The sequence below is a fragment of the Scheffersomyces xylosifermentans genome (genome assembly GCF_036884685.1).
Source record: "Scheffersomyces xylosifermentans strain CBS 12540 chromosome Unknown RJT20scaffold_2, whole genome shotgun sequence".
NCBI classification, from domain to species: domain Eukaryota; kingdom Fungi; phylum Ascomycota; class Pichiomycetes; order Serinales; family Debaryomycetaceae; genus Scheffersomyces; species Scheffersomyces xylosifermentans.
The window spans coordinates 2,354,489-2,368,152 of NW_027042940.1; the positions used below are offsets into that span (position 1 = coordinate 2,354,489).

At 38.6% G+C, this 13,664-nt stretch overlaps 4 protein-coding genes across 4 annotated transcripts; 1 reads left to right on the forward strand and 3 right to left on the reverse strand. All coding sequences in view use genetic code 12, as the record gives it.

Moving 5' to 3' along the window:
• Positions 1 to 14: 14 nt before the first annotated feature.
• On the reverse strand, positions 15 to 2,677 carry RJT20DRAFT_31031 (ubiquitin ligase complex subunit). Its single transcript, XM_064919646.1, has one exon. It carries the CDS (start codon positions 2,532 to 2,534, stop codon positions 48 to 50), a length of 2,487 nt encoding a protein of 828 aa, XP_064776408.1. The 5' UTR covers positions 2,535 to 2,677; the 3' UTR covers positions 15 to 47.
• Positions 2,678 to 4,664: 1,987 nt separating this feature from the next.
• Positions 4,665 to 7,963, forward strand: STV1 (Stv1p). The gene has a single exon (XM_064916740.1). The coding sequence runs from the start codon at positions 5,071 to 5,073 to the stop codon at positions 7,885 to 7,887; it is 2,817 nt and encodes a 938-aa protein (XP_064776409.1). The 5' UTR covers positions 4,665 to 5,070; the 3' UTR covers positions 7,888 to 7,963.
• On the reverse strand, positions 7,964 to 9,701 carry RJT20DRAFT_126365 (major facilitator superfamily domain-containing protein). The gene has a single exon (XM_064916741.1). The coding sequence runs from the start codon at positions 9,333 to 9,335 to the stop codon at positions 8,019 to 8,021; it is 1,317 nt and encodes a 438-aa protein (XP_064776410.1). The 5' UTR covers positions 9,336 to 9,701; the 3' UTR covers positions 7,964 to 8,018.
• A 188-nt stretch (positions 9,702 to 9,889) lies between these two features.
• On the reverse strand, positions 9,890 to 11,740 carry RJT20DRAFT_133782 (uncharacterized protein; the record flags this gene model as incomplete). The annotated part of the gene is made up of 1 exon (XM_064918249.1): positions 9,890 to 11,740. The coding sequence occupies one exon, from the start codon at positions 11,738 to 11,740 to the stop codon at positions 9,890 to 9,892; it is 1,851 nt and encodes a 616-aa protein (XP_064776411.1).
• Between the last annotated feature and the right edge of the window lie 1,924 nt (positions 11,741 to 13,664).

Sequence of the window (13,664 nt, forward strand, 5' to 3'; positions counted from 1 at the left end):
GCATATACATTTAATATACACTGCATGTAGAAAATTTATTATATACATCAGATGGCGAAGAAATGGAACTCTGCATTTCCTCTTCTGAAATTCCATTGGAAGCCATTGACTATACCATTACGCGGCTGTTGTTCCTCTTGTTGAGGTGCATCTGGATTCTCTTGTTCTTGATTACCTTCTCTTTCATTAGGTCTGTTAGCTTGATTGTTATTCCTCATTCTCCGTGCTTGGCGGAGCACATTCTGGACAAAGAAAACCACAAAGAAGGCAAATGTCAAGAAAATGACAAAATAGTCTGCGACGTCATATTCTTCTTGGTATTCAACGTCTTCCATGAAAGCAGTTCCTTCATGATGAGCATTGGCTTTAGCATTAGCTCTTTCAGAGGATATTTTATTTTCTTCCCGGTTACTAATTTTCTTGAAGGCATTGAACCAGCCAGATTGGTCCTGAGCTTCTGTTTGGTTCTTAAATTTGTCTCTGTTAAAGAGATACTTGAGCCTCAACCTCAAAAGAGCCCAATTTATGGGGATTTTATTGCTAGATACACCTTTCCTCTTGTCGCTTGCAATCTTGAACTCCAAACTCAGGTCGTAATATCTCTTTGCCATGAAAAAATCAACAGTATTATTTACAGGTCCTAGTCCATATTCGTACATGTGTCCAAGTTTATAAGCTCCATGTGAGGATCTTTGACTAGCAGCCTTCTTGTAATACGAGAAAGCTCTGTTATAGTCCTTTGAGATATTAGAGTTGTCCAATCCCGTTGAGAACAAATCACCCAAGAGGAGAGTTGCATCAACATTGTCTTGCGAAGATGCCATTTCAAAGTATCTAATGGCGGATTGTAATCTTGGCTGTGGAAATGTTTTCTTAGGATGGTGGTCAAGGAGCGGCTGCAATTGAAACAATAAGTATGCTGCAGAAATCTGAGCATGCAACAAACCTTGTTCCGCCGCAATCAGGTAACCAAGAAGGGCATTTTTGTAGTTTCCATATATTAATTCTTGGAAAGCATACTTCAAATGAGGGAGGAACACCCTTTCTAATCTTTCAATGAAGATTTTGTAGTATACAACTGTACTTGGACAATTTTGAATCTTTTCTGGATCAACCATTGATTGCAAACCACTTTGTAGAAAGTCCCCATAATAGTACAATGCCTCTGCATTACCACCGTACACCGCGCGCCCCATGTTCTCGTAAATCTCCTTTTTGAACTCTCCTAAAGTTGGATCCTGATTGGGACTAAGAGAGATTAAAAACTTAGCAAGGTTGAGTCTAGCATCTGGAGAGTCCAATTCCACAGCTCTATGGTACCTCTTTATCACTTTATCCACATCTCTTTGCTCTCCTCCTAATTCTTTTTCGGCCATGAAGGCTAGGTCATTCAAAGCTTCTGCTGTTTCTTGTACTTTTAAAGAAGTGTGAAGCCATGTCCTAGCAGAATCAAAGTTTTGATCCACTCCTTGTCCCTCGAGGAACATATGACCAAGAAGTGCCTGACACCTACTCAAATAAACTACGTCTATGGAGTTGATAGGTTTGTAGCTCTTCTTACCATTTTTATCGAATTTTGCATACCGATGTTCACCAAGCTCCACGCATTCTTTGATGTACTCGAAAGCTTTTGTGAAGTTCTTTGGAAAAAAATAGTCACCGCCATAATAGTTGACTCCACTATAGTATAAATTAATATACTCGTGATCATCTAAATCTAGATTATATTCATCAAAAGTGTCCTTGTTTTTGCTGTAGATCTTAGATTTGGAATAAAACGAAGCTGGACTCTCACTAAGCTTATTTCCATAGAGACCCCCATTAAAATCCACAATCTTGATATTGTACATCAAGTCGTCATCACTCTCTCCGAGTTCTCTCTTTTCGTTGAAGACCTGCTTGCCCAAGTGGGCAAGTCTGGTGTAGTAATGAAGGGACATATCACAACTCTTTGGAGTTCCAATGCCGTACAAACTACGATATGCTAGCGCCAAAATGGCGTTGTTGTCTCCATGTTCCATACCCATTTGATAATATAAATGAGCTTTTGCTGGATCAACATCTACTTCACCGAACATTCCTGTCGAATACATATATCCTAGCATGAAATAAGCATGTCCATCTCCTTTGATATCCACGGCTTTCTGGTAATATTCCAAAGCTTTGCTATAAGAAGTTTCCACGGAGTAGTTACCAAAAGTATAGAAATCTGCCAACATTATGAGAGATTTGTGATATCCTTGAGCAGCTGCTTCCTCAAGTAAAGGGATCACAAACTTCTCAACGACCTCGGGCACTTTCCGCTCATTTGGAGTATTATAGTTGTTGATGGTAGTATTATATTGTGGAATATATAAGTTTCCATCGATATTATCATCATTATAAAGCGGAGCTCCTCTGTACGATTCTGGCACTGTCGCTAGATAATGAAGAGCTTCATAGTGCAAATTAGATGGAGGAATTGAAGATAGTACAAGGCGGAAAAGCGATGATATTATAGATAAGATGGTAATGGTGGTGGAAAGTAATTTCATGATGGAAAAGTATGTTTAATGTATGCAAAGTGTTTGTGATAGACTATCTGCCAAGGTTCTGAGCTGGAAATATGTGCTTTAAACTGTGTCAATCAACGTATAACAGAAAAGACGACTTGGGAATGCTAAGTGGAGTATCTAAATGCTTCTATGTTGGTATGACGGCAAGCAAATGCTAGATGAAAAATAGTAAATTTTAGCTGATTTGGGGTTCTAAGATGCCAGAATGATGTTAGAACAATGCTCCTTTCACTAAATATCGTGACAATTGAGGTTGATTTCTTGTTTAATTGTCACTGGAGAAATGATTCGCCGTTTCTTTATGCTTATGGCATCCAACTGAAGGACCGTTGCTAACAAATGAAAGTCTACTATTCTCGGGTGAAAAATGGTGTTCCAGCTGTCTAAAGTTGTAAGGGTACTTTAAAGAATGTTTTAGCTGACCACCGTACTTTCTATGGCGTCTCAATGGATATGAAGTATAACATACACCTATTGCTAAGTAGTCTATTCTGTTAATGGCGGCTACTTGTGACGTATGATAAATGGTATGTGCAGGGATAATTTGATATTTGGGGATGTCGTTTAATGTCAGAGAATGTCGTGGATGGTAGCGAGCGGAAAAAAAGTGTTGCTTTAGTTAATGATTGAGTAGTATGGAGTAGGGAGAGAGTATGGAGTAGGGAGAGAGTATGGAGTAGGGAGAGAGTATGGAGTATGGAGAGAGTAGTGAGTATGGAGTATGGAGTATGGAGTATGGAGTAGGGAGTTGGGAGAGAGTAGGGAAAGAGTAGGGAGTTGGGAGAAGGGAGTAGGGTGCTTTGTCGAGTGGGTGAAAGAAGACGGGGTTTATTGTGATTTTTCATTTAGAGTTAAGGTTGGAGAAGTCATAATTGGAAGTGCAATTTAGTGATAGTGCTATTTAGTGATAGTTGATAGTTTTACATGTCACAGGAAATGGCAATAATTTGTACTTAGTTTATAAAAAAAATAGAGTAAAATAATTATATAATTATATATAAGATGATAAGATGATAAAATGAATCTCTGTCTGGTTAGTTTATCATTTTCCTGGTAATCTTAATTCGTAGTAGTGAAAAAAGCACATTGGATAGTTTTTTTTTGTACCTTTTTTTATCCCAACTGTATATATTTTAGTTTACTTAGACTACTACTACTACTAATACTACTACTACTTGCTTCCTACTACCACTACTATTGCAGCCCAATGTGCTACCACAACAAAGAGACTACTACTACATGGCATAGTTTCCATCACTGCAACCCAGCAAACAAAAAATTGACATTAATTAACAATAGCAAACGTTAATTGAATCGGATTTATCATATAATTGTTTTTTTTTTTAACAGTGGCTACATAAAAATGGCCATATAAGCTACCGAACTGTACTCTTAGGTAATGGCCCTTAACCATGGAATATACTGCGCACATCATAACTCATTAGTTAGACCTTAGAGAATGCACCTGATGCTAACTATAATTACTAAATCTTGCTGGACAACATGAGAAAATAACGTATGACTTCTTCTTCTCTTCTTCTTGTAGTTATTTATAAGTTATTTATTAACCGTAATACGTCATCTTGTAAAACGGCAATGGCAATGGCAAGGGTAAATGAGTGCGTAAGTAACAAGTAATGTACATTCACATAGAAACTCTCACTTGCACACTCACTCACTTACTCACACTCACTCACTCACTCTTTAACATTCTCACATACTCACTCACTATCTCTCTAACATTCTCACCCTCACTCTCCCTCTCCCTCTCCCTCTCCCTTTAACATTCACCCTCTCTAAAATGCTCCGTCTGAATGTGCTACTACAAACGAGCCGTACACACAGAACCCTCACCAATAGTATCCACACTTGCGACTCCCCTAAAAATCCCCCATTCTTTGCTCGCCTGCCTCCACCATTCTAACCTGCATCCTCAACCAACACGTATATCTCCTGTAATCTACAGTTTAATCCCTGTGGATTACACCTTCGTTTCCCTCAATTACACATTACCGCATCAAATCTGCATGTTACACCCCATTCAGACTCATGTAACAAATCGGATCTACAGAGGCTAAGTAAAGCCGACAGTGGGATTAACGTTCTCTTCTTCTTCGATATAACTGCCACTACAATTTACAAATTGGCTGCATCAGCTACGGAAAAGTTCCCTCGTAGTATCAGAGAACCGATCCAGCACGAATCATAGTGGGAAACCTTCCAATTTCCCCCGAATTAGACAGCGTATATTTGCTGAATAACTAGTGCCTGGTTGAAAAGTGGTTTTGGAGATCAATCTCTGGGTCTAGTAAAAAAGTAGCCAATTGACGCCAAAATCGCAGCATTTGGACAGTAACAAGCCAAATAGAAGCAGTACGGAGGGAAATTAGCAATTTTCGTACTGATCCACCGGGGTTCTTGGTTATTCCATAGTCCCGTGAATCCATTGGTTGAATTGTACAATTAATTTACAACACTCCCTGAATTTTCAGTATTAAAACATCCAAAAAGTCAAATGCTGCAACCGATCCTGTTACTGGATGAGCCACAAGCTCCTCAGGAAGCGATTTTCCGTTCGGCTCCAATGACCCTTGTTCAGTTCTACGTAACTATCGAGTTAGCAAGAGATATGGTATGCACTCTAGGAAATCTAGGTAATGTCCATTTCAGAGACTTAAATGCTAAGTTAACACCTTTCCAGCGAACATTTGTGACAGAGTTACGTAGCATAGACTCGATGGAACAGCAATTAGGTTTCTTGAATTCCATCATGTTGAAATACGGAACTATTAAGAGTGATATCTTTGTGAATTTAAAAGCTGACAAAATGCTGCTTCCAAGCACTTCGGATGTTGACCAGATCAAACAGAAGATCACCAATTTCTTTGATAGAATAAAACATTTGGACAACTCCTACAACAGCTTGGACTTGCAGAAGCTCAAATTGATTGAAAATAGACACGTTCTCAACGCTCTTACCCAATTCCATCGTAACAGTCTAGTCCAATTTGATGATGCTCAAATCGGAAGTGACATAGAAGATGATAATGTCGCTCTTTTGAACAACTTGAACAACCATAACCATAGTTTGGAACTAGGTGTGGAGACTGCAAACCTTGAAGATTCAGGCTTTAATGCAATCTCTGGTACTATTGCTAGAGAAAAAGTACCTCTATTGAGGAAGATTTTATGGAGAACTTTAAGAGGTAATTTGTACTTTCATGACATACCAATTGAGGACGACAAGTTGTACAATTTCAGCTCACAGCTGGATGAATTAGTGGAAAAGAATGTATTTATTATCTACATCCATGGAGACTTTTTGAGAACAAGAGTTAGAAAGATCATTCAATCCCTTGATGGTATAATTTATGATAATGTAAATGGAGGTGAAGCAGCCAGAGCAGCAAGTTCAGCGGAGTTGAACAACAAAATCAACGATTTGAACAGTATTGTACTTACGACAAAGAACCACCTCATTTCAGAATTAATCATTTTCCAGGAGTCATACCCAGACTTCTGCTTCATAGTTCAAAGGGAAAAGATGATATACCAGACACTTAATGAGTTTGACGAAGATGGTACAAGAAGGTGCTTGGTAGGAGAAGGTTGGGTTCCATCTTCAGATTTGGGTCTTATTCGTCAAACATTAAGACATCTAGTCAGGGAGAAAACACGTAGCAATAACCAGAGCTCTGATTCACAAGAGTCAATAACATTATCTCCAGACTCAGGTTCGGCGCACAATGCAACTCCGGTATCCTTCGGCCAGAGTTCGTTGTTTGCAATTGACGACACTGATAATGACATAGAAAGTTTAGAAGATCAATTTGGATCATTGATCGCAGTCGTGAATGAGCTTTCAACTAACAGGACACCCCCTACCTTCCATAAGACCAATAAGTTTACTGCGGCATTCCAGCTGATTATAGATGCTTATGGTGTGGCGACATACCAAGAAGTCAATCCCGGTTTGGCTACCGTCGTTACTTTTCCATTCATGTTTGCCATTATGTTTGGTGATATCGGACACGGATTCATTGTGCTATTGATCAGTTTGTACCTTATTAGAAATGAAGTATACTTTGGTGCAATGAGAAATAAGGATGAGATATTTGAGATGGCCTTTAACGGAAGATATATCGTCCTTCTTATGGGTATCTTTTCAATTTACACTGGTTTCTTATACAATGATATCTTCTCCAAGTCGATGACTTTATTCAAATCTGGGTGGAAATTTGAATTCCCAGAAGGTTACGATTTTGCAAAAGATGGGGCAATAACTCTTATTGGTAAGAAAGTTGGTGTATACCCATTTGGATTGGACTGGGCCTGGCACGGTACTGAAAACAACTTGTTATTCACTAATTCGTACAAGATGAAGCTTTCTGTTCTCATGGGATTTGCCCACATGAATTATTCCCTTGCATTCAGTTTAGTGAACTACTTATATTTCAAATCAAAGGTTGACATCATAGGAAATTTCATTCCAGGATTCTTGTTTATGCAGAGCATTTTCGGCTACTTGTGCCTTACTATCTTATATAAATGGTCGGTGGATTGGATAAAGATTGATAAGAGACCACCTGGCTTACTTAACATGTTGATCAACATGTTTTTATCTCCAGGAAAAATCGAGGAGCCATTGTATCCTGGGCAGAAATTTATTCAAATATTTTTGGTTCTTATTGCGTTGGTATGTGTCCCTTGGTTATTGATATACAAACCATTAACATTGAAGCGTCAAAATGACAGAGCCATCCAACTAGGATACAAGGACTTACATTCACAAGCCAATCACACCCTCCAACTACATGAAGAAGAAGAAGCAATCATCTTTGAAAATGATTTAAACAACGATCCTCCAGATGATGTTGACTCATTTGACGGTGAATTCCATTTCCCTAACGATATTGAACCAATGAACCACAATTCTACTGCACACGGCGATGACGCAGGCAGTTTCGAGTTTGGAGATATCGTTATCCACCAAGTTATCCACACTATTGAATTCTGCTTGAACTGTGTAAGTCACACAGCTTCATATTTAAGATTGTGGGCTTTATCATTGGCTCATGCTCAGTTATCTACCGTTTTGTGGTCTATGACGATTCAAAACGCTTTCGGCGTTACTGGAAACTTTGGTGTTTTCATGGTTGTTGTATTGTTCGGCCTCTGGTTCACTTTAACAGTTTGTATTTTAGTCATGATGGAAGGAACTTCAGCTATGTTGCATTCTCTTAGATTGCATTGGGTTGAGGCAATGTCTAAGTTTTTTGAGGGCGAAGGATATGCGTACGAGCCCTTTACCTTTGAGTCAATTGATTTATAGGTCCTAGTGTACAATGCAGAGGTTATGGTTTGATATTATATTATTAGTTCACATTTTCATTTCTAAATAGATATAAAGAGTATTCATTACTTATATAGAGAATAGATGTTGTAAATGAAACTATAAACGTCCTAGAGCTTCCATGATCTCTTGTCCTTCTCTAAGAATGCAATCACCCATAGAGCGCACATGCATATGGTACTAGCCACTAGGAGTACCCCATTGTATATCATAGGGTTCTTGAAATCACTAGCCTTCTGTCCTCCCCCTGATATCATTAAACCTGCCAAAGGTGATCCTAGCACATTTCCAATTCCTCTGCTGAAGTACATCAACCCGCTCATGGCCTGGTAATTAGCTACTCCAAATAACTCCACAAGGCAAGTAGGCAAAAGACTAATAATTGCACCTGAGAACGCTCCGTAGAAAACAACAAAAGAAATGAACGTTCCTCGGGACTCTACCATCCATAATGCAAATATAGTTACAGCACTCAAAACGCTGCAAATGATGATCATATTAAGTCGCCCAATCGTATCTCCTCCGAATCCAAGAACAACTTTGAAAATGGCATTTATAGCATTGTTGATACCAATGAACAATGCTCCTTCGCCTCTGGAAAATCCCAAAGTTTGAGCATACGAAGACATAAAAATCAATGGGATTAAATATCCCGCTGCTTGCAACAAGGAACCCACCAATTGGAACATAACCTTCCAAGATCCTAGTTGGTGAAGATTGAATAACCGTGCATGGATCTTAAAATTCTGGTTTGGAGGTTGCACCACCATGAAACTAGCTGTACCAGCTACGACTAAGTTCACTAATCCTAGCGTCCTAAGAGCCCATTTGTATCCTATATGAGCTATCAAATATCGAGTGAACGGAGCAAACGACAAACCACCGAATCCAGTTCCGCTGAATAAAATCCCCATGGCAATGGCTCTATGTTTATTAAAGAACACTGGAGCGCAGACAACAGGCGGAAGATACAAAAGACTTGATCCAACACCATACACCAAACCTTGCGTTAAGATAAATTGATACAATTTGGTAGAGAATCCAGCAAGGATCAATGCAAGAGACATCAACACAGCACCGGCTAACATTATGGTCCTTGGTTTAAAGTAGTACATCCAAGTTTTATTGAAGATACCACACATATAGGTCAAACCCGTGCCAAACGTACCTACAATTGCAACCTCGGAGTCTGAATATTTATGGAGTGGGCCATCTCTCGAACCATAGAATTCTTGGAAGACACCATAGGAAAACCCAATTCCAAACACCATGAAATTGCACAAGAACCCAGCGAAGACTACAAAGATTCCATCTTTATTGTCACGAATGTTTTGCATCAATGTTCTCTGTTCGTGAACCTCATCTTCGATTTCAAGTTGCTTAATTGAGCTTGTCTGCCCATTGGACTCGTGTGACTGACTCATCATGGTTCCATGAGACGGCAAAGTACAATTAGGACACACAATACATTACCATGAATAACCTCAAACTTCCTTTTTCCTTATAGAACCCCCAATTTCGTACACTTTGAAAGTTAACTATTCAAAAGTTATCCCGGCGAATATTCCCCGTCCTCATTAGTCATAGGAAGATCCCGTTACTGTCATCCGACTTTAAACGAACTGACAAAAGATGTGGGGATCGGAGATATTTTTTGTGTCAGCAAAGACCGGAATTACTTTGGCGTATTTTTAATGTGTGAGTTTAACCTAAGTTTTCGATTGGACGCTGATTACAATGAGTGCGTTGAAGGTATTGTATGTGTACACATAGAAATAGAGGTAGTTATAATATAAATATGTCTATTCAGCAAAGGCCAGCTGTTGTAAAGTTTAATAATACAGTATATACAGAAGAGAAAATGTACATAGAAGTAAAGACGTTTTGTGATCCGATTTTGTAAATCTTAACATGTGGGGGAAGGATCATCCTCATTGTATGCACAGTGCAAAAATGTAACCTGAATTTCGAAGCAGGGAGTTTAATTGTCCAAATCAATTCTTTTGCCTGATGTTAACATTCTTTGAACTTCGTCTAAAGTCCATGGTCTAAGCCTATTCCTCATCTTGTTATGAAGCTTTTCCTTCACAAACTCGACTGAACAGTTTCTTCTGGCTGATTCATCTTCTATGAACTTGATGATCTTCAACCTTGTGTGTCTAAATTGTCTCTCTGAGCTTCCATGAACCTTCAACCACTCAGTGACAGTAATCTCGTGAGTTTTCAAATCTTGTTCCAAACCCTTGAAATCGTCCCACATCTCAAACAATGTCGTTGCTTGTCTAGATAATCTCCTGTTCAATACAGTTTGACGTTCGAGCTGCTTAGGGGTCATAGGCGGCTGAGGTGGATATTGCAGTTGTTGGCGTTCCGTGAATCCTGGTTGGATTATTGCGTGCTGATTGTATATGGATTGGTTGTTTGTGATTGACACGAACAGTTGTTGTTGATGTTGGGTATTGCTATTGAGTTTAGCAAGCAAGTCAATAGTGTTGTTCAAACCTTGTTTGATATTGGTATTGTTAATCGACGTGATGAACTCACTGGTCTCTGACAAACTCTGTTGAGCCAATGGAATCATGTTCTTGTTCCTTGATGATAACAAGACGAGAAGACCATTTGTTGAGTTTTGTATCTTTTGCATGTATTCACTTTGGCGCTGGAACACTTCATTTTGGCGTTCAATGAAATCACTCAAGTTGGCAAATATATGTCTCTGTTCAAGGTAGTAGTTATTCAACTGTTCATCAAGTGTCTTTATCTTGGAGTTCTGGATATCTATAATCTTTTGCAAGTCCATATTGGTAGCGCTGCTACCCAGTTCATATCCTTCGAAGTCTGGCTTCATGTCCCAATCTTCTTCTTCTGGTGGGATAAAAGTAGGTGTCTTTTCAATGATTCCTGCCGCTTCCATATCATGGCAATAGTTGGCAAACAACTCTGAGTTGAAAATAGCGTTCCTAGAAACTGGATTGGATGGATATTTTCTCTTGATGATAACCATATCTTGACACAATGTACGTCTGAGCATTAACAATAATTGTCTGATTTTGGCCATGCCCTCAGATTCATCAGGGTTTTGCTTATTGATGAAAGGAAATATTTGTTCTAACAACTCCTCGGGAGGCTCAATTGAATTTCTGGCTATATTATAGTTGGTAAAGGAATCGAAACCAGCCAAGTTCAACATGGTATTGTGCGATAAATGTTCAATATCCAACAGGACCAACTTCTCTTGCACCTCAAACGATTGAGTTAATAATAGCTTATTGAGATTGATGTCTTTATAGTTTAGTCCACTCAAACTCAAAGCGTTGATGGAAGATTTGTGCTGTTGACTATAAGAAATTGCAGACAATTTGTTATTTCCCTTCAATAATTTGACGTCTTCTAATAGAAGTTTGTTACTATAATCAGAGATCATAAATTCAAGCGACCCATATTCATCTGGAATGTGAAATCTGCTGAATAAGTAGACTGCAATTGCTAGATGGGGACAAAATTCCACATATCTATTTCTGAAACATCCGTAAAATTGGTTTGGGTTTTCACTGTTGTTGAGGTTGTTGTGGTTTGGTGTTCTGATCACAAGAGCATCCACGTAATTAATTTTAGTAGGTATTATGTCACCAAGCTCTAGTTCACGCTTTTGTAAATTCTTGAGATAAAGAGAATGAGATAAAGAAAAGTCCACTAAAGTCCTTAATAATTTATGGTTGTTGAGATAGCTGGCATTGATATCTTTTGCAGCCCACAAGGGTTTAATTAATTTATAGTAGTCTCGAATGGTGTACTCGTTTGTGTCGACAGAACTATCTTCAGAGTCTGACATTATGGAGGTAATATTTGAATTGATATGCAAGTTGTTTGTTCGTTGTTAGTTTTAGTTGATTGTATAACTGTATGATAAGAATGTTTGAATTTGTAAGGGAATTTCAAAACAAAAGTCTATTATCAATAATTGCAACCCTGATTCCTTGTCTTTATATATAATGAATAGGGAATGGAGAAATGCAATAATGTCTTCTATTATTTATGCAAGATTTATAGATAATTGTTAAATCAGGTATGATTATAGGGTATTCCAAGCTAAATGATGATGGGAGGCTTGGTAATCGGCGACTTATATGAGGTAATGAAGATCAACGAAAGTGGGATATTCCGAATCGTATGAGTCAATAAAAGTTAAGTAATAATTCTTCCGTTACACACTATGAACCACCTTCAACAAGATCTAATACTGTGTCTTGGGTGGTCCGTAAATGCCTAACTGGTGTGGTAATGGTTTCAGATGCTGATTAGAGGATGAAGTTTCTTGGTATGTCACAACTAGATGTACAGAACGTAAGATATGTCATGAGGACATGCGCAGTGTATGTGAGTATAAAGAAAACGAATATAATAGTTTAAAAATAATCTATGACATATCAAGTCCGCAGCTACGGTATATCTATCGGTGCCAGAATCACAATCAGTTCACTTGAAATAATACACTGCCAGGTAACAAGGTCCACACAATAGCAACAGTCACTGTTCCTTGAAAAGGAATGGCCAGGATACCTCGAAGTATAAATACGAACACGTCCGCCGAGAATATTAAGCGTCAAAATCATGAGAGTTTTCTCCGGCTGATGTGACACTACTCTTATTGTTATTTCCTCCTACGCTAAACAGCAACGAATGCAGAAAGTCAATATGTAAGAAATTAAATCAATCGGTGATGTCTAAAAAATAAGTAGTATTTTTTTAGACTAGCGCATGCTTGCAAAAGTCCATATTCTAGAATTTCTTTTTCGCAAGTAAGTGCATAGATCCTGAGAGAGAGAAAAAAAGAATTGCTAAACGAAAAGGCTGTGTCATCTGTGACTAAACTACTATTGTTAATATATTCTACATACGCATAATGCATTACTTGATAGAAGAAAATGCATGAATTCTAAAGTTAAATGATGGAATATGTAAAATTCTATTATTACATGTGAAGGAAGGATCCCTATGTTCTTTAAGCCTGTCAGGCGAGTGCCATACTCACGAGATACGAACATCTCATAACACACTCCATCAGATGAAGTACCGATACGCCTCTAATTCCCAATTTGATTGCTCGTCAAATTCTCTGAATAGTGGAGAGGACTAATAAGGCATTGCTTTGAGCTAAGCTCGGCCCGGAGAGGTAGGCACAAATTCCGTTGGAAAATATCCTTATTGGTGTAACATGCTGCAGTACAAGTCAGTACTCGCACACCATTCGAAATTATTATTCTTGCACACCCACTATGAAAGTGGAAGCGTCAACGCATGAATGGAGTGCTTCCAGTCTAATTTTCCCATTAGTTACGTGGGTGAAATTTAATGCCCCAAAGAATATCTAATTATAATCGTTGCTTACTTTTTTGGAGCCATTGATTTCGAGATATTTTTCAGTTTATGATTCGAACGCCGTGTGTAACAGTTGCTTGTCGGCCTCTTTGTCTCAATGAGGTGGAACTATGGGTTAGCGAGACCTTGACATTTATCACCGACTTCCTCAAAGTCGGATCAGCTTGGCTCTACGCAAATCAACTTGATGCCGATCAATTGGATTGGAATGTCTTTCCTTCGCTAGGAATAGGACACAGCCGATGCAGCTTATATTCCGTCTCACTGAATTACTAAATTCAGGTGAAACTTTCTTTTAGCGCCATGCCTCTAGGAAAACGTCGTATGTTCAATGAGATCCTAATGCTTCTTTCCAGTCAGACTAATTGAACTAACGG